General features: G+C 43.9%; 1 protein-coding gene across 1 annotated transcript; it reads right to left on the bottom strand.

Moving 5' to 3' along the window:
* Positions 1-3,180: 3,180 nt before the first annotated feature.
* On the bottom strand, positions 3,181-21,450 carry LOC145349408 (testis-expressed protein 26-like). Its single transcript, XM_080197935.1, has 8 exons — positions 21,283-21,450; positions 20,978-21,176; positions 15,357-15,429; positions 12,004-12,160; positions 11,589-11,745; positions 7,684-7,848; positions 5,913-6,074; positions 3,181-3,547 (listed from the first exon to the last, which is right to left on the bottom strand). Exons 1-8 carry the CDS (start codon positions 21,337-21,339, stop codon positions 3,489-3,491), a joined length of 1,029 nt encoding a protein of 342 aa, XP_080054061.1. The 5' UTR covers positions 21,340-21,450; the 3' UTR covers positions 3,181-3,488.
* Between the last annotated feature and the right edge of the window lie 1,891 nt (positions 21,451-23,341).

The raw sequence follows: 23,341 nt of genomic DNA, 5'->3' as shown, positions 1-23,341 counted from the left end.
TGATACCCTGACACATCTGTGGCTCTTCCTTGCCTGCTTTAGCATCTTCGAAAACATAGCAGTAGCTGTGGCTGCACCAATTTAGTCTATTGTTGGTGCCACATGATGTCAGGTTTGCTATAATGCTGCCTTGCCAAGATGCCTCATCAGGCATCCAGCCGACACATTCACCATAGACAAGTAGTAATGGCAGCACTGAAAGAGCAGTCAGTGCTCCTACCCCACTCATTATCAAGCCTCAAAGACTTTCACAGAGATTGCTCCTGGCAGACGCACCAGCGGAAATATCTACAACCAATCCTGGTTTTCCTTCTTCTGCAGGGCAACATTTGGTAATTCCACCCAACTTGAAGCCTACCAAAGCAGTGCCGGAGGTGGGAAGCTGCTCTGCTACTATTTTGAGATGTCAGTGTTGCAATGCAAGATGGCAACATTTCCGCTCTGTTAGGGTTTCTAACACGGGCATTCGGCCTTTGATCTTCGGGTAAGCATTCTCCAAGGCGACCTTCATGCCACACGACAATGCAGAATTGCTGAGCAAGACTGATAGCCAAGTTTTGCACACAAGAAGATGGCCTCAGCTGGGATCTTGGGTTCATGTCACACTATCTGTAACCACCACGACTTGCCTGGGCTTGCAAAATCTCACTAACTGTCCTGCCTGGAGACAATACACATCTCTATAACCTGTGCTTAATGCTCTCTCTCCACTCACAAGGTCTGTACCTTTAAGACTTGATTAGCTGTAAAGACTTGCATTTCAATCATTATTCTGTAAATTGAGTTTATGTCTTTATATGACCTGTTTGTGAACAGATCTCCCACTCACCTGATGAAGGAGCAGCGCTCCGAAAGCTAGTGGTGTTTGCTACCAAATAAACCTGTTGGACTTTAACCTGGTGTTATGAGACTTCTTACTGTGTTTACCCCAGTCCAACGCCAGCATCTCCACATCAGAGTTCCTAACAAACAGGGCAAACCAGGACACTGCCAACAATTAGTGCCATTCCCACACTTCCTAGGTGAAGTTCGACAGGACTTCTGATCCATCAATTTAGAGGTCAAAGGGTTCCTAACAAACTTGACACAGGGTGCAGGACTGTCTATACTGGCTGAGTACTTCGCTTGTCTCCGCACAATTCTTCTTCAGCCTTCCACTATGAAACTCCAGGGGCCAGGTCAAACAAACCTACATGTTCTGGGCCACACAATGCTAAAAGGGCTGGCAGATCATGGCAAATCTTCATGTCATCTGTAACCAAGCCATTTCCTTACTTAACAGGAACACTTAAAACTTAGGCATCATCCAAAAGATTGATGAGATTCTTCCATCCAATCATTCCTCATCAGGAATTTCCACAATGTTTTCATGGACTGGGAAGTTTGAGGACTGAATATTATATTTGCCTGCTCCCAGAAGCCATGCCAGTCTAGATGTCTGTTCACCCTTCAGAGGGTTCAGCACCCACTATTGCTGAAGGTCAGGGAGGGACTTGGCTACATGTTATACAGGGGTGTCATTTCCCTGCTGGTTTCAGTCTGGTGATCATACCCAGGCCTAATGGTCAGATCTGGCTTTGTGTGGATCTAGTAAGCAGGAATTCCACCCAATGGTGTCAGTAGATGACAGTCTGGCAATGCTCACCAACAGACTTTTCTAAAGATTGATGTGAATTGTGGCTTTTGGGGAAAACCTCTCGATGAGGAACACATGCTGCTGACAACTTTTATCATGCCCTTCAGCCCAATCTGCTTTCACCACTTCCCTTTTGACATTTTGTCCACCTCAGAATATCCCAATGTATCAGATTCTGAACAACAAACAAGGGGTTGGTTATCTGCCATATGGGTGACATCCTCACGCACAGTTCCACAAGACATGATCACAGGGTAAGCGACATTCTTAAGGTGCTTCAGGCAGCAGGACTCATGGTGAATGTTTAACTCTGTCCCTCTCTTCAAAGATGCTGCCATATCTACTGAACCGACTTCAGCAGGGACAGAAGATTCCATCGGCTGGAAAATCCCACTCAATATTTCAAATCAAAGCTGGCATTTCAGTGAAGAAGTATCATCATCTTCACTCTGTTTCTCTTCCCACAGATGCTGCTCGACCTATTAAAACACTGTTGCTGCGATGTGGACTGCAACCACAATGCTCTGGTGATCCAGAGGGAATGGATTAAGTTCAGGAACATGGATAATCAAACTGCTCTTTTCTGGTTGGTGTGGAGCTTTCTGTGATATAGCTGGTCATTTTTCAGCCTGGGTGTCATCCAGGTGCTGCTGTAGGGCAGCATACGCTGATTAACCCTCGAAGGGATTAAGTGTTAAATAAGGAGCAGTTATTTGATTTAAAGCATGGTAACTGCTTTAACACAACACTTCTGCCCCTGGTGGTGGAGGAAGTCCTGCCTGAGAAAATACTGGCCCACTGGACAGCTGACAGCTCTGTAGTCCTCACTGGATCTACAAGCAGTCCCACCACACACCAAAGTGCCTAGATATGCGAAGCTCAAGAGTCTCAGTGAGGGTGATGAGGAGGAAGGAGGTGAGGGGCCGAGCTCAGGAGGCCAGCTGGGAAGTTTAAAGGTCAGGGGATGGAGTGGGAGGCTGTTGAAATTACCTGGTTGCTGTGCTCCTGCTCCTGATTAGTTCAATAGCCTTGTTGGAGTCTGTGTGTGATAGATTAGGCTGAGTTTTAAAAATACCACTGCTGTGCTCATGGTTACATGGCATTTTCTTTAGGCAAATCAATTGCCTTTTGCACTGAAACCTGCATCTTTCTTGTTTGTTCTTTATAGGTTAGCCTGTCAAGGTTTAATAACTACACCCTAATTATTCGTGAATCCTGCTCTGGGGAATTCTGGAATAGTTACTATATTCTCCCAACCCTCAGAAAATGGACAATAACGTGTACAGAGGCTGAAGTGACTCAGTTGGATTGATTTACAAGTGAAATAATGTACAAAAGGAGTTGGACGTGACCAAATGCTGGTACAGTACAATAATTACATTTACACAATACATGAAGTGCCTTATTCATAGGAAATAAGGCTTTCTCCTTAACAAATTATTGAAAAAGAAAACTCATCGGCGAAAATCAGATCAACCCATTCCTTCAGGAGCTTCTCTTAACCAGTACTAACAGGACGTGCATAGGGAACAGAAGGATTCCACAAAGGTACTAAGTCTTTTCCTTCATAGATTGACAAATTTATTTTCAAAAGTCAGGGAATCAAATTCTTAACAAACGTTAACACTTGGATGAAAGAAGCAGTAATTACATGAACTAAGGCTTTCAAACAGCCAACAGACTATCGATAACAGGCCTAATCTCAACTGGCCTAATTGTAGGCCTAATTGCACAATCTCACTCTCACAATTCTGTCTTTGTGCCTGCGTTACAGAAACGTTTCCTTGAAGGCTTGTTCATTCACCGAGTCACCTTCAGTCATTGCCGTGGCCAAAGAGATTGGGCGCCATCTTCAGTTTGTTCCACTTTCTGCAGCCACATTATCTATAAACTGCAACACCACCTCTTGATCTGCAAGTGAAACGCAAAAATAAAACCTTACAATTTACTTCCTTCAAACACCGTGATTGCTGAATGTGCCATGTGTCGATATTATGGGTACATTTTGCCTGTATTCTTTCAACCTATTTGTTGAGCCTGGGCCAGTGCTGGTCAGAGTACAGCTCAGGGTCACATGGAAATCACTTGCCTCCCCTCTGTCTGTTTGTTCACAGGTCTCTGGGTTTTGATTCATAACGTGACAGCAATCTGCTGGAGAGAGGATGTGACAGTGGAGAAAGGGAAGCATGCAAAAGAAGATCTCAGTTTGTGATAAGCCACTTGAGAATAGCCCTTGGGGAAGTTATTGCTCAACATAAAGTTTCTCAATGAACGATGGAACGATGCAGTTTTGGTTTATTTTCATCTTTCTTAAAATTAGCAGAACTAAAGCAATGCTGAGAAAAAGTAAGGTGATAATTTAGTTAATTAATCTAATCACAGGATCTGACCCCATTATATGAGGAGGCGATGGTCTAGTGATACTGTCATTAGACTATTCACCCAGAAACTCAGCCATTGTCCTGGGTTCCCAAGTTCGAATCCCGCACCACAGCAGATGGTGGAATTTGAATTCAGTAAAAAGTATCTGGAATTAAGTGTTTACTGATGACCTTGAAACCGCTGTTGATTGTTGGAAAAACCCATCCAATTCACTAGTGTCCTTCAGGGTAGGAAATCTGTTGTCTTTACCTGGTCTGGACTACATGTGACTCCAGAGCCACAGCAATGTGGCTGACTCTCAACTGCCCCTCTGAACAAGGGCAACTAGGGATGGACAATAAATTCTGGTCAGCCGACGATGCCCATGTTCCACGGATGAATAAACAAACTCTAGGCCAGAGAGAAGGAACTATTATTCATAGTTCCCATTCCCAATTGTCCACAGTGATCCGTACTGGAATTGTATGCATGTTGATGTTAAGGACATAATCATCTTCAGCTGCATTGACCCCACAGTTAAATCAGCTCATCTCAAACATTGAGTGGAGAGATTCACTGATGAGTCTTAATCTTTAAAAAAGGAGAAAGGAAGAAAATTTGAAGGAACAGAAGAATGACATCCAAATATTCAGAGCTGGCAACAGAGATAGGCAGTGCAATTGCTCTTCCATCTGGGGATTCACACAAGTTTAATTATCACCTCCATTGCACTCCTGATCTCAGCCACAGGGAATTGATGAGGAGAGGCCAGAAATGTGTCAAAAGTGGAAATAAAAGTCAGCGGGGAAGCCATTTTTGGACTACTTTCCTATAAGCCATTGTAGCCAATTCAAAGGGCTTTGGAACTCAGCTCTCAAGGGCTTGGAGAACGCTGTCTGCCTTTCTGTTAAGCTGCGGAGAGAGCGTGCATGTGTCCACACACAGACACGAGAGGCTTAAAAATTACAGGCATCGCAAATTACCCCCAATTTGTACAGCACATTTCCTCAGCAAAGGAAATTAGGTTCACTTTATTACAAATTAGTTTTGCTTTAATCAAGATATTATATAAATGGGAAAAATTCTTTAAATGGAAATAAGTGATAAACTGTTGGTTTTGGGTTTGTTATGTACAAGGCTTCCACTTATCAGTGTCTGATGCCTGCAGGTTTTCAGAATGAGCTGGCAGCTAATAACTTTCCACACTTGTCAGAGATCGACACTTTCACATTGTCGCACTCCATATAGAGAATTGTGAAGTGGTGGCATCCTGATTGGCCGCAATGCAAACATTCCCTCCATGGCTGTCACAATCCTTACACCAGCCAATAGGATGATTAATCCTACACAGCATCAGAATTTTATGGACCACCCACATTCCTCAGATGCAAATTTTTATTTTAATTAGTTGCCTTCTGCTTGTAAGTTTGTCTAAGGAGACATATGTTGGAAGTAAGAGTGTTGATTGTTTGCTCCCCTATTGAGACCCCAATTTGTCCATCTGCATTCAGGCAAAGTAATGCGGATGCTGGAAATCTGAAACAAAAACAGAAAATGCTGGAAAATCTCAGTAGGTCTGACAACATCTGTGGAGAGAGAATAATGAAGAGAATAGAGCCAGCATTTTGAGTCTGGATAACTCTGCATCAGAGCTGAGTCATCTGGAGTCGAAACATTGGCTCTAATCTCTCTCCACAGATACTGTCAGACCTGGTGAGATTTTCCAGCATTTTCTGTTTTTGTCCATCTGCAGGCTGTGGGATGTAGGATGTGATTACTGATATGGTACCTGTAATTCTCATGTTTTATTTCTTGTACTACCCAAGCAGTAATTGGTTATATTAATTAGTCATAGCCACAATTTGACAGAAATAAAATTTGGAAGTATTTAATGCAGGGAATAACAGAGCCTTACCTTTAATTGGAAGTGATGACAGGTAGTCTTGGGCTGCTTTAGACTCAAGGGACTTTAATATTTTGGCAAAATCCGTATTAAACTTGCCATACTCTCTGTCATATGTTGTCAGCTGTTTCCTGCTCTCTTGGTTCCTGATATGTGCTTGCGTCACAGTGGGCACTGTAAATGATTCCAAAATAGAAGAATTTTATATTTTACAAATACATATATTTTATATTTAGCGCAGCACGGTGACACAGTGGTTAGCACAGCTGCTTCACAGCGTCAGGGACCTGGGTTCAATTCCCGGCTTGGGTCACTGTCTGTGTGGCATCTGCATGTTCTCCCTGTGTCTGCGTGGGTTTCCTCCGGGTGCTCTGGTTTCCTCCCATAGTCCAAAGATGTGTGAGTGAGGTTGACTGGTCATGTTAAATTGTCAGGGAGATTAACAGGGTAAATATGTGGGGTTACAGGGATAGAGCCTGGGTGGGACAGTTGAAAGCACAGGCTTGATGGGCTGAATGGCCTTCTTCTGCACTGCAGGGATTGTATGATGGTTCTATGATCTATGATTTTGGGAGGAGAAAAATCATTAATTTTTTATAGATGGAGCTTGCTAATAAGAACACCGGGTACTGAAATATCCACTGAATTTTTTTTTGTGTATAAAGTAGTTGCATTTCTTTTAACACAGGTGGAGGACAGCAGGTTACATGGATTGTTCTTTGGAAAGCCCTGAACGGTAGTTGCGGTCATATCGATGGTCAGAAAGGAAAAAGAATTTGCGTTTATGTTGCCCCTTTCACATCTTCAGGATGTTCTAAAGCATTTACAGTCAAGAAAGTTCTCTTGAAGTGTGATCGCTATTGTATTGTAAGAAAATTGGCAGCTATTTCTCCTCACCAAGGTTTTACCTGGCCTCCAATTGTCTACAATTGGACCAAAGCTCTGCTCCGTCTAAACCATGTGATAGTGGCCAAGCAGTGACCACCCCAAATTAAAATAAATCACCAACTTCCACTTGTCAAAATGCATTTGGGACCTGAAATTCAGGTCTGTCATGGGCAACCCCAACAGTGAATGACCAGAGCGTTGTACTGTCATCGGAGCTTGGGAACCGAGGTACCTTGACGTCAACATTGCTGTCCGAATTGAGAGACTTGCAGGAGGAGCCCAGCTGAAGGAACAAGACACCAGGTACAAGATTTTCTGGAGCTACCTTCTAGAAGAGGAATGGCAACTCATAGGGGGAGCTTCATCATCAGAAATAAGCTTGTCTGAAACCTGACTAAATCTCCCTGTAAAATAATGGACCAAGACTGCCCAGTTCACCGTAATGAGGAACCAGCATACCATTGTCACCCAGCGCAGAGTACTAGACTTGAAGCAACAGATGAGACCAAGCAAATATTCTACAGAAGCCTTGAACAATCCCCAGCCCAAGTCTCTGTAACTGATCCTCCTCAGAGGTTTCAATGCCAATGTTAGAAAGAACTTGAATCTCTGGAAGGAAGGCAGTCATTGGCTATAAAGCGTAGGGAAAGCAAACTCCAACTGAGTTCTCACAAAAGGTCACCCAGACTCAAAATGTTGGGTCTATTCTCTCTCCACAGATGCTGGCAGACCTGCTGAGATTTTCCAGCATTTTCTATTTTTGTTTGATGAGCGAGAATAGGATACAGTAGGAAGCCCAAATTAAAAGCTGAACTATTGCGACTCTTTACGCCCTAAACCATGCTTCTGGAGAAAATGCAGTAACATTATCATTAGGGTGTTTAAACATTCTCACCTATTCCTTTTGCTGCAACGTCCCAGTGTTTATTGCTGCCATATCGAGAGGTGCAGTCGGCCAGCTCAGGTTTCTGCTGTTTTTTTCTGCAGTGAAGCTTGCCCTCTGCCTTGGGAGAACTTTGTCTGCTGATCCTGGGCAGACACGGAGGACATTTTATAGATTCTGGGGAAAAAAAACTTCAATCAGTTGAAATGGAAAACAGTGCAGTTCTTCACTTTGCATTTCTTCCATATCTTTGTGTATAAGTTTAGTATGTTCTATGTTCAAGATTTGGAGGTTCCTGCCCCAACAAAATGCACTCTTCAATGTCTTTACCAATACCCTTCAGCCCCTTTTCAAAAGAATGTCTATTATTTCCTGGATATTACTTGTTGTAGAAATGGTGTCATAGATCACTGTTTTAACAAGTATTTAAATCACAACTCCATCTGCTCTTGTAACACTGTTTCTACAATACAATCATCAACTTCATTCAGATTCCAAATTCCTCGTAATTACAGCTTCCAGATGTTGATTATTATGTTATTGAATGTCAAAGAGAGCTGGTTAGATTCTCTTTTGTTGGAAAAGGTCATTGCCTGCTACATGTGTAGCATGGATGCTACTATTCACTTTATCAGCCCAAGCCTGAATGTTGTCCACCTCTGATTGTAAGTGGAAATGAACTGCTTCAGTATCTAAGGATAATACTGAACATTGTGCCATCATCAGAAAAAATCCTGACTTCTGACAGAAGGAAGGTCATTGATGAAGCAGTTGAAGATGGTTGGGCCCAGGATGTTACCCTGAGGAACTCCTGCAGGGATGTTCAGGAACTGAGATGACTGACCTCCAAAAACTTCAACCATCTTTCTTTTGTGCTGGGCATGACTCCAACCAGTGGTGAGATTTCCCCTGATTCCCATTGATTCCAGTTTTGCAAGGGCTCCTTAATGCCACACTTGGTTATATCCTGCCTTAATGCCAAAGTTAGGCACTGAGTCAATGGGGTCAGGAGCTGGGTTATCCTTGTGGAACCTACACTGTGTATCAATAAGCAGGTTATTGCTGAGCAGATTGATAGCACTGGCAATGACCTCTTCCATCACCTCACCGATAACCAGGAGCAGGCTGATGGGGTGGTAATTAGTTGGTTTGGATTGTCCTGCTATTTGCGTGCAGGATAAACTTGGGCAATTTTTCACATTGCTGGGAAGATGCTACTGCTGTAGCTGTACTGGAACAGCTTGGCTAAGAGTGCGGAAAGTTCTGGAGCACAAATATTCAGTGCTATTGCAGGAATGCTGTCAGAGTTCATAACCTTAGCAGTGTTAGTGCCTTAAGTTATTTCTTGCTAGGCAGAGACTGTGGTGCAATGGTAACATCTCTGGACCTGTACTCCAGAGGCTGTGATAATGATCTAGGGACATGGGTTCAAATCCCACCATAGCTGCCTGAATTTAAATTCAATAATAAATCTGGAATATAAAGCTGGTCTCAATAATGGTAATCATCATCAATTGTTGTAAAATCCCATCTGGTTCACTAATTGGAAATGTGCCAGTTGGCCTACATGTGACTCTAAATTCATGCCAATGTGGGGAAATGCCCCACAAGTCAATCAAGAGCAATTTCGGGTGGGAAACAAATGCCAATGTCTCACAGAAGGATAAACTCACTGAAGATTGGCTTGGACCTCAGGAAGAGGATGAGATGGATCACCCACTTGCTACTTCTGGCCAAAGGTTGTTGCAAATGTTCATTACACTGATGATGTGCTGGATTTCCCCCATCATTGAGGATGGGGATGTTTATTCATTTTTTAATTGTCCTCCAACATCCACAATTGGATATGGCTTTCATCTGATCCCTTGGTTGTTTGGGATGTGAGTGATCCCTGTGTTGTACGGCCTTTTTTTACCATTTTGATCCTAAGTGCTGGGTGGACTTGAAACTGGGAGTGTTTCAGATCCGACTTTTAGACCCATTCTCAGGCATCCCCAGACACACACTGCCTGCAAAAATATCAGCGATTCTGAATCGTGCTGCTCAAGCCTGTGGGTGGGGCTTAACACACCCAAAATCCTGCAGCTCCGATCAGCACCTCCAACTGCACATGCGCAGATAAAAAAAGATAGACTGCTGCTGTCTTGTCACGTCCCTCCCAGGCTGGATAATGCCTCCACCTAGTCCCCGCAAACATTGCCCCAGCCCCACAACATTACTGATCCCTTATCACCTCACTCTCTCTGCCAACCAGACCAACCATGGGCCCTTCCCTCACTGATCTCAGGCAGAGTGACAATGGACTCCCCTTCCCCCTCACTGATCACAGGTAGAGAGGCAATGAACCGTCCCCCATTTCCCCACACTGATCTCAGGCAGAATGACAATGGACTCCCCTTCCCCCTCACTGATCACAGGCAGATGGCAGCAGACCTCTCTTCCACCCCCACCGATCTCAAGCAGAGAGCCATTGGACGCTCGGCACCTACCTCCTCACTAACTGAGGTGCCCAAATCGGACTTTTGAGGAATATGTCTGTTTCTCACTGATTCTGGATGGACAAATACGGTGGTAAAGGGGGAAGTGCTGGTAAGATTGGGCGGGCAGCCCATGAAGTCAATTTAAATGCATGCAAATGCATTTAAATGGCCATCGCGCACATTTGAGTGCAGTCCCAATCACGATCATTTTTGCGCCTCGGTAAAGGGGGACCTGGCATGGATGTAGGCATGGATCACGCTACGCATCTCATTGCTCGACTTTACCAAATTTTTGTGTCCGAAAATGGGCACAACGCGATGTAGAATTGGGCTCGTAGTTTCATGAGGCTGACACCTCATTTTTAAGTATGTCTGGTGCTGCTCCTGATAAAGTCATATTGTAAGTACAGTGTAACCTGGCAGATAGGATGGGAAGGAGTAATTTCGTCTTTCACCGGACTTTATTCAGCCAAAGGACATCCCAAAGCACAAGTAAAAGAACTATCTTTGATACGCTCTGTGAACTGGATGCTTCTCAGAGATCCTGGGAACACTGGGAAGATATCTGAAAGCTGCAGGTGAGGAATTTAACCCTATTCTCCTCAACACTCCGCCCATTTCTCCAAGACCCTGCCCTCCAACAACCTCCCACCTCCCCAAAACCCCTCCCCCGACACCCCTCCCCAATACCCTAAACCCCCCTTGGGCTTTAGTGACTTTTTGGTTCTCCGGCAGGTGCAGCTGCCAGTTATTCAGCTGCAGAATTGCAGACAGATGATGTGGGCGCAGTGAAACATGTGGGCCGGAATTCTCCCCAAAAAATTCTAAGTCCCCAATTCAGGTGAAAACTGAAGTAACTCCCACTGGAGTAACTCTAAATGAATCTCCCATGCTCTGAGCACAGAAGGGTGCCCGAGCGTGATTCACTCTGAAAATCCAGGAGCAGGGCCTATTCCCACTGGAGAGACTGGCAGGATAGCACTGAGCACGCCACTGCCAACCTCCCAATCGCTGGCCAATCCCATCACCAGCTAGCTCCAGGCCCCCATCGCTGGCCTTTGGACCTCCTCATCCCCTGATCACTGGCCTCCCAGACATCTCTGGGCCAGCCCTGATGTCGTTCCCACCCCCACCCCCCCCCCATCAGCCACCTCAGCCCCCCCCCACCCCTGGTAGACCTGACCCCAATCAATAATTAGAATCACCTTTTTCAGACCTAATTTCCACCTAATGATATATTTGTTACATGAAACATGGCAAGTCAGGAAAGGGTCGTCTTAAACAAAAAGTAGACTAACATTCTGAAATTTCTTGAAAAGAATCCGCCGCTTTTATGTTCTGATAAAGAGCTGTACACCTTGCAGCACTGAAAAACATGATTTGAGTCTTCATAATTCCTACAAGTTCAAATAAGGTAACGATGGACTTTCAGTGTACCTTGCTGTAGTCCCAGGTAATCCTGCCGATAAATCGTGTCATATTGGCACGCTCGCACTTTCTGCATTCCTTCAGAAGACATCGAATTCATGAAACATTTTTTCACCTTATGGTAGGTCTCTGGGTCCTTCTCCAGTAGTTTCCATAGCAGCAAACACTATAATAATACAATTTGCAAGTGAGGTTATAACCAGGGGAACAGAATAGTTTTGACACTATTGCTGGAATTTTACTGCGTCGCTCACCCGAGGCTCAGGGAGAATGCGAGCCTCACCTGTCCCGATTCTGGGGGAGTGAGGCAGTAAAATTCCAGCCTCTAGCACAGTGTCTTTATATTCAAAATGTTACCCTACACCAGTGAAACATAAGCCCTCCCTGAAGTTTCTTATGGGAGGTATGTATCAATGTTGTTGACCTTGCATCGCTGAATGTTATTTTCCCTGTCTTCCGCTTCCGTTCGCCTGTGTTGTTGGTTGGAAGGATATTTCCAGGAATAATCATCTGTGTATGTGGTGTCCCCAATCGGCTCCTGAAGCTGAAAGGGGATTGTAAACCCATTCGATGATTCAGGACTGCAGAAAGACAACAAAATCAGAACAAATAAATAAAGCACAAATTAAAGGACTCTCCACGAGTCAGAAATGTTGTCACAGTTAAACCGACTCATTCCATTGCTGGATTTGAATAGAAAATAGAATCATAAAATAATCATAAAATAGAATAATAGTCATAAAATCTTACAGTACAGAAGGAGGCTATTTGGCCCATCAAGTCTGCATCGACCACAATCCCACCCAGGCCCTATCCCCATAACCCCATGTATTTACCCTAGCTAGTCCCCCTGACACTAAGGGACAATCTAGCATGGCCAATCCACCTAACCCACACATCTTTAGACTATGGGAGGAAACCAGAGCACCAGAGGAAACTCATGCAAACATAGGGAGAACATGCAAACTCCACACAGACAGTGACCCAAGCCAGGAATCGAACCTAGTTTGCTGGTCATAGAGTCATAGAGTTTTACAGCATGGAAACAGGCCCTTCGGCCCAATTTGTCTAGGCCACCCTTTTTTTAAACCTCTAAGCTAATCCCAATTGTCCATATTTGCACATATCCCTCTCTACCCATCTTACCCATGTAAGTATTTAAGTGCTTTTTGAAAGACAAAGTTGTACTTGTCTCTACTACTACCTCTGGCAGCTTGTTCCAGACACTCACCACCCTCTGTGTGAAAAAATTGCCCCTCTGGACATTTTTGTATTTCTCCCCTCTCACCTTAAGTCTATGCCCTACCTTTGGGAGAAGATATTGACTATCTAGCTGATCTGTGCCCCTCATTATTTTATAGACCTCTTTAAGGTCACCACTCAGCCTCCTACGCTCCAGAGAAAAAAGTTCCAGTCTATCTAGCCTCTCCTTATAACTCAATCCATCAAGTCCCAGTAGCATCCTAGTAAATCTTTTCTGCATTCTTTCTAGTTTAATAATATCCTTTCTATAATAGGGTGACCAGAACTGCACAGAGATTCCAAGTGTGGCCTTAACAATATCTTGTACAACTTCAACAAGACATTCCAACTCCTGAATTCAACATTCTCACTGATGGAACCAAGCATGTCGAATGCTTTCTTAATCACTCTGTCCACCTGTGACTCCACTTTCAAGGAGCTATGAACATGTAGCCCTAGATCTCTTTGTTCTGTAACTCTCTCCAACACCCTACCATTAACTGAGTAAGTCCTGCCCTGGGTCAATCTACCAAAATGCACCACCTCGCATTTGTCTAAATTAAACTCCATCTGCCATTCGTCAGCCCACTGGCCCAATTGATCAAGAGATGCTAATCAGTGTGCCACTGTGCTGCCCCATGTACATGTTGTACATAATCTTTCCATGATCAAACGGTCACAGAAAAGATCATCTGATGATGAATATTATAACTAAATGCCTCAGCCATTTATCTCAGATTTCCAGAAAATGGGTGGAATTTTCCACTGGTCCCCCAGTTGAGGGTTTAATGGTGATCAGGGAGGGACTGTGTGGTGGCAGCTCCAAGAATGCGTTTAAAATGATGGTGGGATCTTCGAAACCCTCCCAATCAAAGCAGGACACAATTCCCGGCAGAGGCGGGTGTGAAACTTAATTGCATCCTGCTAATGAGATGCAGGTGGAGGCCCAACCGGAATCACCCTCCAATCCTGGAACATCCTCACCACCAGCGGGAAATCGTCTGGATCAGTGTGGTATATATTGGCACTTACCTGAAGAAGGTGGATCCAACTTTGGAGCATTCCAGGAGGCCCATCTTCCAGCTTCAGAGCATTCCAAGAGGCCATCTTCTTTCTTCCCAGGGCCCACCTTCCTTCTTCGAAGCTCCATCTTCCTTCTCCAATGGTGCACCATGTAAGGCCAGGCGTCGTTTAAAAATGGTGCCCAGATATGACATCAGGGTATGAGCCATTCAGCCTGCTTCGCCATGCAAAACATTGCAACCTCCCCCTGCTCCCCCCCACCATCACCTATCCGCCACTGAGTCACATTTAATCAGACCAGGGTCACATTATATGGTGCAAATTCCCAATGGACTCCACAATACGTAACATTCCCCATCTCTGCCCCCATCATGGGACATAGCTCCCGAGGGAAAATTCCACCCAATGGTGAATGATTTTTTTGGCAAATATATGGTCGTTGTGAATTGCTTCTGTGAAAGCAAGAACCGTGAGGATAATTGTAAATTCTCACTGGATTAACATGCTGTGACAGCTAGTTATGAACAGAAAGAACATGAGCAGCAAGTGTCATATGTTAGACTGGGCAGAATAAGTTACAGATGGTTTGAAAGATAATTACAATTTCAATCACATGCTCAAATTAGGCAATTAAAAACTGTTCAACAGGTTGATGTTCATCAATGTATTCATTTATTCCTACATTGTCAGACTGCTTAAACGACATGCCTAGCTAAGCAGAAACTTCCTCCAATTAATTATATCCTGCTCCAAACTGTATTCCCCAACTACTGACACCATTCCTCTCCCTCTGCCAAAAGTTTGAGATTAAGCCCGTCTGTTCACAACCTCGGTGTCAGCTGAGATGAGTTTCTAAGCGCATATTTGTGCTGTCACTAAGTTCCTCTATTTCCACTTTAGTAACACAGTCTGATTTCACTCCTATCGCAGCTCACCTATTGCTGAAATCCTCATTCGTGCCAACATCACCTTTAGACTTGACTTTGTCAACACACTGCTGGCTGGTCTGCCATATTCCATCCTCTGAAAACCTGAAGTCATCCAAAACTCTGCTGCCCTTGCTTTAACTTGCACCATCCTGCTCCCTATCACCCTTACGTTCACTAATCAACACTGGCTCCTGTTCTTGATTTAAAATTCTCATCCTTGTTTTTAAATCACTCCATGACCCCAGCCCTCCCTATTTCTGTGATCTCCTCCAGCCCCACAACTCTTGAGATATCTGCACTCCTCTAATTCTGGTCTCTTGCCCATCCAAATTTTAATCGCTCCCCCATTGGTGGCCATGCCTCCAACTGCCTCGGCCCCAAGCTCTCCATCTTGCTTTCCTCCTTTAAGATACCCCTAAAAACCTATCTCTTTGATCAAGTTTTTCATCATCTGGCCCGTTATCTCCTTATGTCTCAGCATCATGCTTGGTTTCATAACGTTCCTGTGAACATTTCTATCCAATCTTCAGATATCATGGAGCAGGGAAAATCCATATCACTCATTGCTTTTACTCAGACTCACCGAATTTGTTCAGCTGAGGAACCCGGTCGATAAACGAAGTCACGCTGAGATGTAGTTTCATATGGATTGAAGGCTGAAAAGACAGATAATCTCGGTGATAAGTATGTGTTCCAGCTCAAAACACAAACACTGCAATTCTCCAACCTTGCCCACAGCTGGGATTCTCCAGTCCTGCTGTAGTGAATGGAGTGTTGGCTGAGTGCCAAATTCTCCATTCTCACTTGCAATGGGGCGTGAATGAAGGAAATCAGAGAATCCCACCCAGAGACTTGCTGCTGAAAAACAGATTATCCATCAGATTAATATTGAGATACTCCAGAATTGTTTTGGGAAAGAGTAGAAACCCGTAGTCCAAGGCAGAGTTTTGTACACGGGGTGCCAGAGAGGTTTGCAGTCAGGAAGAATTTCTATTTGTACCTGGGCCTGAGCAACCCAAGACCATTTCACTCCTCATTCTTATCCATTTCCAATGTATACCTACTCTTCCTTTAAAATGTCTCCTGGTCTCTCCCTCAACTATTCCCATGTTTTCATTTTCCTTTGGGAGAATTTTCCCTATTTGTTCTTGGGACGTGGATAATGCTGGCAAAGCCAACATTTATTGCCTGGGCTTGAACCTTGAATCACTGCGTCCATGATCAAGGTACTCCCACAATGGTGCTGAGTAGATAGTTTCAGGATGTTGACCCAGTGACGGTCAAGGAAAGCTGGTCTAGGTCCGAGTGACGATTGCATGTGATCTTGTTGGGGAACACGAAGCTTATGGTGTTCCCACAACATTTCCGCTCTTGCCCTTTTTGGTGGAAGGAGTGGCAGGGGAAGGGGATTTAAATGTTTTTCCAGTAGATCTGGAATTGGTTAGCTCAGTTAGTTAGACGGTTGGTTTGTAATGCAGAGCGACACCAACAGCACAGATTCAATTCCTGTACTTTTTTTATTCATTCATGGGAAATGAGCGTCGCTGGCTGACCAGTATTTATTGCCCATCCCTGGTTGCCCTTGGAGGACTGTTGAGAGTCAACCAAATTGCTGTGACTCTAGAGTGACATGTAGGCCAGGCCAGATAAGAACGGCAGATTTCATTCCCTGAAGGATAACAGTGAACCAGATGGGTTTTTACAACAATCGACAATGGTTTAATAGTCATCAGTAGATTCTTAATTCTAGCTTATTTTTTATTGAAATCAAATACCACTATCTGCTTGGTGGGATTCGAACCTGAGTCCCCAGAACATTAGCTGAGTTTCTGGATTGACAGTCTGGTGATAATACCACTAGGCCACTGCCTCTCTGAGATTGTTCATGAAGGGCCACGTTCTCAACCTTTACCCCTTGCCTAATGTGTGGTGATTCTCAGGTTACATCACTGCCAGCCTATGATCGACTGAGACTGTGGCAATTTTTTACCTTAACAGACTACAGCCTCACACTCTGAGAATTTTACATTACTTGCCAGTGATTTCCCAGCCAGAACAGCATTGCTCGAAATGAGCAACTGTATTGTTGACACAGATTACCTGCCACTTGTATGAAATTCTTTATTGATAGAGTAGCACTGAGCTTTGATTAAGTAATTACAGACTTGAAAATTTTGTAAAAGCACAATAAAATTAAAATAAAATTTAGCAAACAGCATAATGCAGACGTTGTAAGCAGCAGGTGAATCACTGGAAGTTAAACAGTGAAATGATGTTTAACACACAATAGTCCACTAGATTCGGGAAGAGTAAGTATGATATGCAGATATGTCAACATAATATCCAGAAAACCTGGCAGAATTAATCATTTAACTTTCCATCATTTTGAAACAAAGTCTGAAGTCTTTTCTGCATCTCCCAGATGGATTTCTTTGTGTGCTTTCCTTTAATATATTCTCTCAGGGACGTGGGCAACACCAGCTAGCCAGCCCTAATTGCCCTTGAGAATCTGGTGGTGAACTGTCTTCTTAAATCACTTCAGTCCTCTGAGTGTAGGTAGATCCTGGTGCTGTTAGCAAGGAGTTACTGGTATTCGACCCAGCCACAGTGATAGGAGGACAATACAGATCCAAGTAAGGATGGTGTGCAGCTTGGAAGGAGGTAGTGGAACAAAATTTCCCATTCCGCCCACCACGGAAATCGTAGCTGGCGAGAAGGCGAACATGGAGGGGAGGGTGGCAGTCAGAGGGGAGGGTATCAGTCAAAAGGGAAGGTGGCAGTGGGAGGGGAGGCAGGTCGTCAGAGGGGAGGGTGACAGTGTTTGGGGGAGGGTGGCAATCAGAGGGGAGGGTGGTGGCAGTGGGAGGCGGTCAGTGGGAAGGGAGGGTGGCACTGGGAGGGGAGATTGGTAGTCAGGAGGGAAGGGAAGGTGGCAGTGTGGGGGAGGGTGGCTGGGGATACAGAAAACTTTGCTTTTAGAGACTATTAAAACAAGTAGATTTAAAATAGGAACCACAGTGTGCCTTATATATGTATATATATACCAAAGGTATCAAAATCACATATATCATATGAAGATATTATCTGTATCTTGGAGGGCCGAAGGGCCTGTTTCCTGTACTGTACTGTATAAGTATATATGTAATCTTTTTTGAACAAGTATTATAGATTTAAACTGTATGTTTGTATTTTCTTGTGAGCTTTAGCCAACAAGCAATTTGCCCCTTAGCATAATGGGAAATAAGTTAATTTGACAGATCACATTCTTCTGTAACAATGAAGCATAGAGCATATGCCCCATTATCAGGGACAGGCCAGACAGCTCTATGTTACCAAGGTTATTGAAATGAATAGAATGATTCAGCTTCTAGTTGGAATTAATAGCTGCGATTCAACCTCCACTGATAAAGGAACAGGAAAACAGACCAGAGGAGGGACTCCCTTCTGGTTCCCAGGACTGCAGGTGTTAGGAGCGACCCTTGAACCTACTGGATGTGCATAGATAAGGTTACTGGGCAACAGGGGGGTGGGGGGGGGGGGGGTGGAGGGGAAACCTCTGGGTTTGGTTAACCAATGAATTCCTAATTCTGCTGGGAGGTAGAATGCTATCAGCCAAAGTAAATATGGTGCATGAATGTAATTGGATTGAGTGGCTTGGATGAATCTTTGAAAAAGTATATCTGTTGTGCTCTTGTGATGTAAAGTCAGAGTTCAGTTGAATCCTCTGACTATCTCTCTCCCAGTTCATTAGTCAAATAAAGAACTTTTTCAACTGCGTACTGTCTTTTGCAAGTCTTTGTATTTGCTGAGATCGGCTGAATACAAGACCCTCCAGTGGGGCGTCCTGAGAAAATCCCTTTACATGGATGTTGCAGTGCTCCTTTAAGGGCCTCTGGTTTGGCCACAGGTCATCCTGTTTCTCCTGAATACCTACATGCATATAGCTCAATTTAACAAAAGGGAGCATCAAATCAATATTGAGGGTCTATTTGCACGTGCAAAATACTTCAGGCCTCTTTCAGCTATCAGCCCTGATCCATTTCCTGTACTAATAGGGCTAGTAGGTGGTTTCCCCTGCAGAAATGTACCCACCCTGATCAAGAAGAAGAAGGAGGCACATGACATGCCTAGGCAGCTGGGATCAAGTGAATCCCTTGAAGAGTACAGGGGGTGTAGGAGTAGAGTTAAAAAGAAATCAGGAGGGTAAAAAGGGGATATGAGATTGTTTTGGCAGATAAGGCAAAGAAGAATCGAAAGAGCTTCCACAAATACGTAAAGGCCAAAAGAGTAACAAGGGAGAGAGGAGGGCCTCTTAAGGATCAACAAGGTCATCTATGTGCAGATCCACAAGAGATGGATGAGATCCTCAATGAATATTTCTCATTAGTATTTACTGTTGAGAAAAGCATGGATGTTAGGGAACTTGGGGAAATAAATAGTGATGTCTTGAAGAGTGTACATATAACAGAGAGGGAGGTGCTGGAAGTCTTAAAAGTGCATCAAGTGCTTTAGGACCCAAGACCTGGTGAAGTGTATCCACAGAAGGCTAGGGAGGAAATTGCAGGTCCCCTAGCAGAAATATTTGAATCATCGATAGTCACAGGTGAGGGACCTGAAGATTGGAGGGTGGCAAATGTTGTGCCTTTGTTTAAAAAGGGCTGCAGGGAAAAGCCTGGGAACTACATGGCAGTGAGTCTCACATCTGTGGTGAGTAAGTTATTAGAAAGTATTTTAAAAGACAGGATGTACAGGCATTTAGAAACACAAGGACTGATTAGGGACAGTCAGCATGACTTTGTGAGTGGAAAATCATGTCTCACAAATTTGAGTTTTTTGAAGGAGTAACCAAGAAGGTAGATGAGGGCAGTGCAGTTGATGTTGTCTACATGGACTTTAGCAAGGGCTTTGACAAGGTACCGCATGGTAGGTTGTTGCATAAGGGTAAGGATCCAGGGTGAGGTATCTAAATGGATACAAAATTGGGTTCTTGACAAAATCTAGGAGGTGGTTATAAAGAGTTGTTTTTCAAACTGGAGGCCTGTGACCAGCGGTGTGCCTGAACGATCAGTGCTGGGCCCACTGTTGTTTGTTATTTATATTAATGATTTGGATGAGAATATAGGAGGCATGGCTAGTAAGTTTGCAGATGACACCAAGATTGGTGGCATAGTGAACAGTGAAGAAAGTTATCTCTGATTGCAATGGGATCTTGAGCAATTGGGCCAGTGGGCTGATGAATGGCAGATGAGGTTTGATTTAGATAAATGCGAGGTGGTGCATTTTGGTAGACTGAACCAGGACAGGACTTACTCAGTTAATGGTAGAGCATTGTGGAGAGTTACAGAACAAAGAGATGTTCATAGCTCCTTGAAAGTGGAGTCACAGGTGGACAGAGTGATGAAGAAGGCATTCAGCATGCTTGGTTTCACTGAACACTGAATACAGGAGTTGGGATCTCTTGTTGAAGTTGTACAAGACATTGATAAGGCCACACTTGGAGTACTGTGTACAATTCTGGTCACCCTATTATAGAAAGGATATTATAAACTAGAAAGAGTGCAGAAAAGATTTACTAGGATGCTACCTGGGCTTGATGATTTGAGTTACAAAAAGAAGCGGGATAGACTGAGACTTTTTTCTCTGGAGTGTGGAAGGCTGAGGGGTGATCTTATAGAGGCCTATAAAATAATGAGAGGCACAGATCAGCGAGATAGTAAATATCTTTTCCCAAAGGTAGGGGAGTCTAAAACTAGAGGACATAGGTTTAAGATGAGAGGGAAGAGATACAAGAGTGTCCAGAGGGGCAATTTTCTCACACATAGGATAGTGAGTGTCTGGAACAAGCTGCCAGAGGTAGTAGTAGAGACAGTACAAATTTGTCTTTTAAAAAGCATTTAGACAATTAAATGGGTAAGATGGATATAGAGGGATATGGGCCAAATGCAGGGAACTGGGATTAGTTTAGGGGTTTAAAAAAAGGGCGGCATTGACAAGTTGGGTTGAAGGGCCTGTTTCCATGCTGTAAATCCTGATGACTGGATGACCCATCACCCACCTACAATTCTGTTTGACGCCTGTAAGAGAGGGGCAGAATTCTCAAATTCCAGAACTGCTTTCTGTGAAAGTCCTTTCGTTTTCTTTTCAAAATTGCTTTTGTATAGCAGGGTTACAAACATCAAAGAAAAATATATTCTATTCACTCACCTGGGCAAAGATCAGGTGCACTTGCTCTGTGGCCTTTTTTCTTTCTGTGCTTTTTACTCTCTTTTACCTTAGTGTGTTCCTTCTTAGTTCCCTTCTCAGGAACTGCTGCCTCTTTGCCTTTCTTTGCTTTTCTGTGACCGTGCTTTACTTCTGGGCAGAATCGGGAATGATTGGGAAACTCGGAGTCTGACTTCCAGCACTGCCACGTGGGGAGGAAGGAGGGAAATCGCAGTTACAAAACCAATTAGAACTGTTTTCGTTTGGTTTCTTAACACAAAATAGTCAGCATAGTGGTGCTGATTTACCTGCAAAGCAACGGGATCAGACACTGGATTTACATACGATGTTAGAATCAGTTCCATTTCAGACAGGAAGGCTGTGTTACGATTTCTGAATCCTTTAGATCAATTTGTGGAGATGAACCTGTTTGAGCATTTCATTCGCTGTGTTTCTGTTGCTGTGGGATACAGTGTGGTTGCCTGAAGTAGAATAAACAAAGAACTGCCAAAGGAGCGTATGACGACAGCATTTCATGCAGTAGATTTAATGCTTTAGTGCTCTCAGTTTCAGAAAGGCATTGTACCTGCACAATCTATTCAAACCTCCTCGACCTGCAGTTAGAATCATTCATGATATACTGTCTCTAAAGTCATCCAAAGCAGCAAAGGTTCAGTTTGAGGCCTCTGTATTTTAACAATTATACAAAATACTACCTTTTTAGTTTATGGTCAACACTCAACCACAATCAGGAAAGGGCTGTTTATGACAGGTAATATAAAAACAGTTGGTAAAATGATCAGCAATTGGCAACGCCAAAGCATAGAATCCCTACAGCACAGAAGGAGGCCATTTGGCCCATCGAGTCTGCACCGACTCTCCAACAGAGTATCTTACCCAGAACCTTTCCCTGTAACCTCGCACATTTTACCATAGCTAATCCACCTACCCTACACAGCTCTGGACACCAAGGCTGGAATTTTCCAGCTCCGCTCGTCCCAAGATCAGAAAATTTGCCCAGTCTGTGTCCCGCCTGGTACAGTTCCCATGGCAGGTGGGATGGGAAAATTTCACCTTAAGGGGCAATTGAGCATGGCCAATCAACCTAATCTGCACATCTTTGAACTGTGGGAGGAAAGTAGAGCATCCGGAGGAAACCCACGCAGACATGGTGAGAATGTGCAAACTCCACATCCGCCACACAGTCAGCTGAGGCTGCAATCGAACCCAGTTTGCTGGCATTGTGAGGCAACAGCACCAACCACTGTGCCACCGTGCCACCAATTGACATTGAGTGAAGTTTGGAAACAGTTATTTCAGTATGTGATTCATGACTACTCGGAGACTAACTTGTGTAGATTTATTATTAAACGGGGTTATATTTTTCATTTCTCTACAGATAAGGACATATTGTCCAGTTTCAAGTGTCACTCCTTCACCTTTATCACCGAAGTAATGTGACACACACGCTGAATATACAGCGCAAAAACAGGCTGTCCACACCAATATGCAACTCAAGCCACCTCCCATTTCTCCCTGATTGACTCGATCAGCATGAGTCTCTATTCCTTTCTCCCATATCTGCTTTTCTAATATCCTGTAACTGCATCAAAATGGTGAACTTCAGCTACCCACTGGGGTAACGAGTTTTACATTCTCATCACTGTCTGGGTGAAGAAGTTTGTTTGGAATTCACTATTTGATTCATATGCCAGAATTTTACCATCTCACCCGCCCAAGGCTCATAAGATCCAACAGAGAATGCCATTCTGTGAGCCTCGCCCACCCCGATTCCAGGGTGGGTGTGCCAGTAAAATTCCAGCCATAATGTCTATCATATTGATGACTCCCAGTTTAGTTCCTCCTCACATATGTAAACTGTGGAAACGGGTGTGATTGCTCCTTCCTTCTGCCCATCAACTGATGGGCAGTGCCAGTGCTGTGCTCTGGGTAGTAAGATAGTGTCAAACCTGTAAACATTTGAATATGTTTTCCCAGTGGAGTTTACATTTGTTTGCAACAAACCGGCTCCTGACTCGAGCTATCACAGAAACCCTCCCTTTGTATCCATTCTAACAAAGCATAGCCTCATGTTAAAGATATCTATCAGTCCACCATCGGCCTTCTCTTCACAAGAGAAAGGAAACACAGCCTGGTAATCCTTTCGTGTTAGATATAACCTCACAAATCCAGTATCAGATCTTTTTTGCACCCTCCCCAATGCCTTTACATTCCTTTTATAATATGCAATCAGAATGGTACATAGTGTGGCCTACTAAAGGTTAGGATATGGAGATATGAGCCTGACGTGTCAGATGGTAGTGACATATGGACACTGCACATTGTGCTCAGCTGTATCAATGATGG

Source organism: Carcharhinus amblyrhynchos, chromosome 10 (assembly GCF_965287045.1).
Source record: "Carcharhinus amblyrhynchos chromosome 10, sCarAmb.v2.hapA, whole genome shotgun sequence".
In the NCBI taxonomy this organism is placed as follows: domain Eukaryota; kingdom Metazoa; phylum Chordata; class Chondrichthyes; order Carcharhiniformes; family Carcharhinidae; genus Carcharhinus; species Carcharhinus amblyrhynchos.
Note: the sequence above shows the minus strand (reverse complement) of the source record. Positions and strands in the feature narration are given on the sequence as shown.

Excerpts from the sequence above, each read along its gene's own strand:
- LOC145349408 (XM_080197935.1), bottom strand. The coding sequence starts at position 21,339 with ATGGAACTGATTCTAACATCGTATGTAAATCCAGTGTCTGATCCCGTT. Across the intron at positions 6,075-7,683 it reads CGTTGCAGCAAAAGGAATAG|TGCCCACTGTGACGCAAGCA; the intron begins GTGAGAATGTTT and ends AATCATTTACAG. Across the intron at positions 3,548-5,912 it reads GTCATCACTTCCAATTAAAG|ATCAAGAGGTGGTGTTGCAG; the intron begins GTAAGGCTCTGT and ends TTTCACTTGCAG.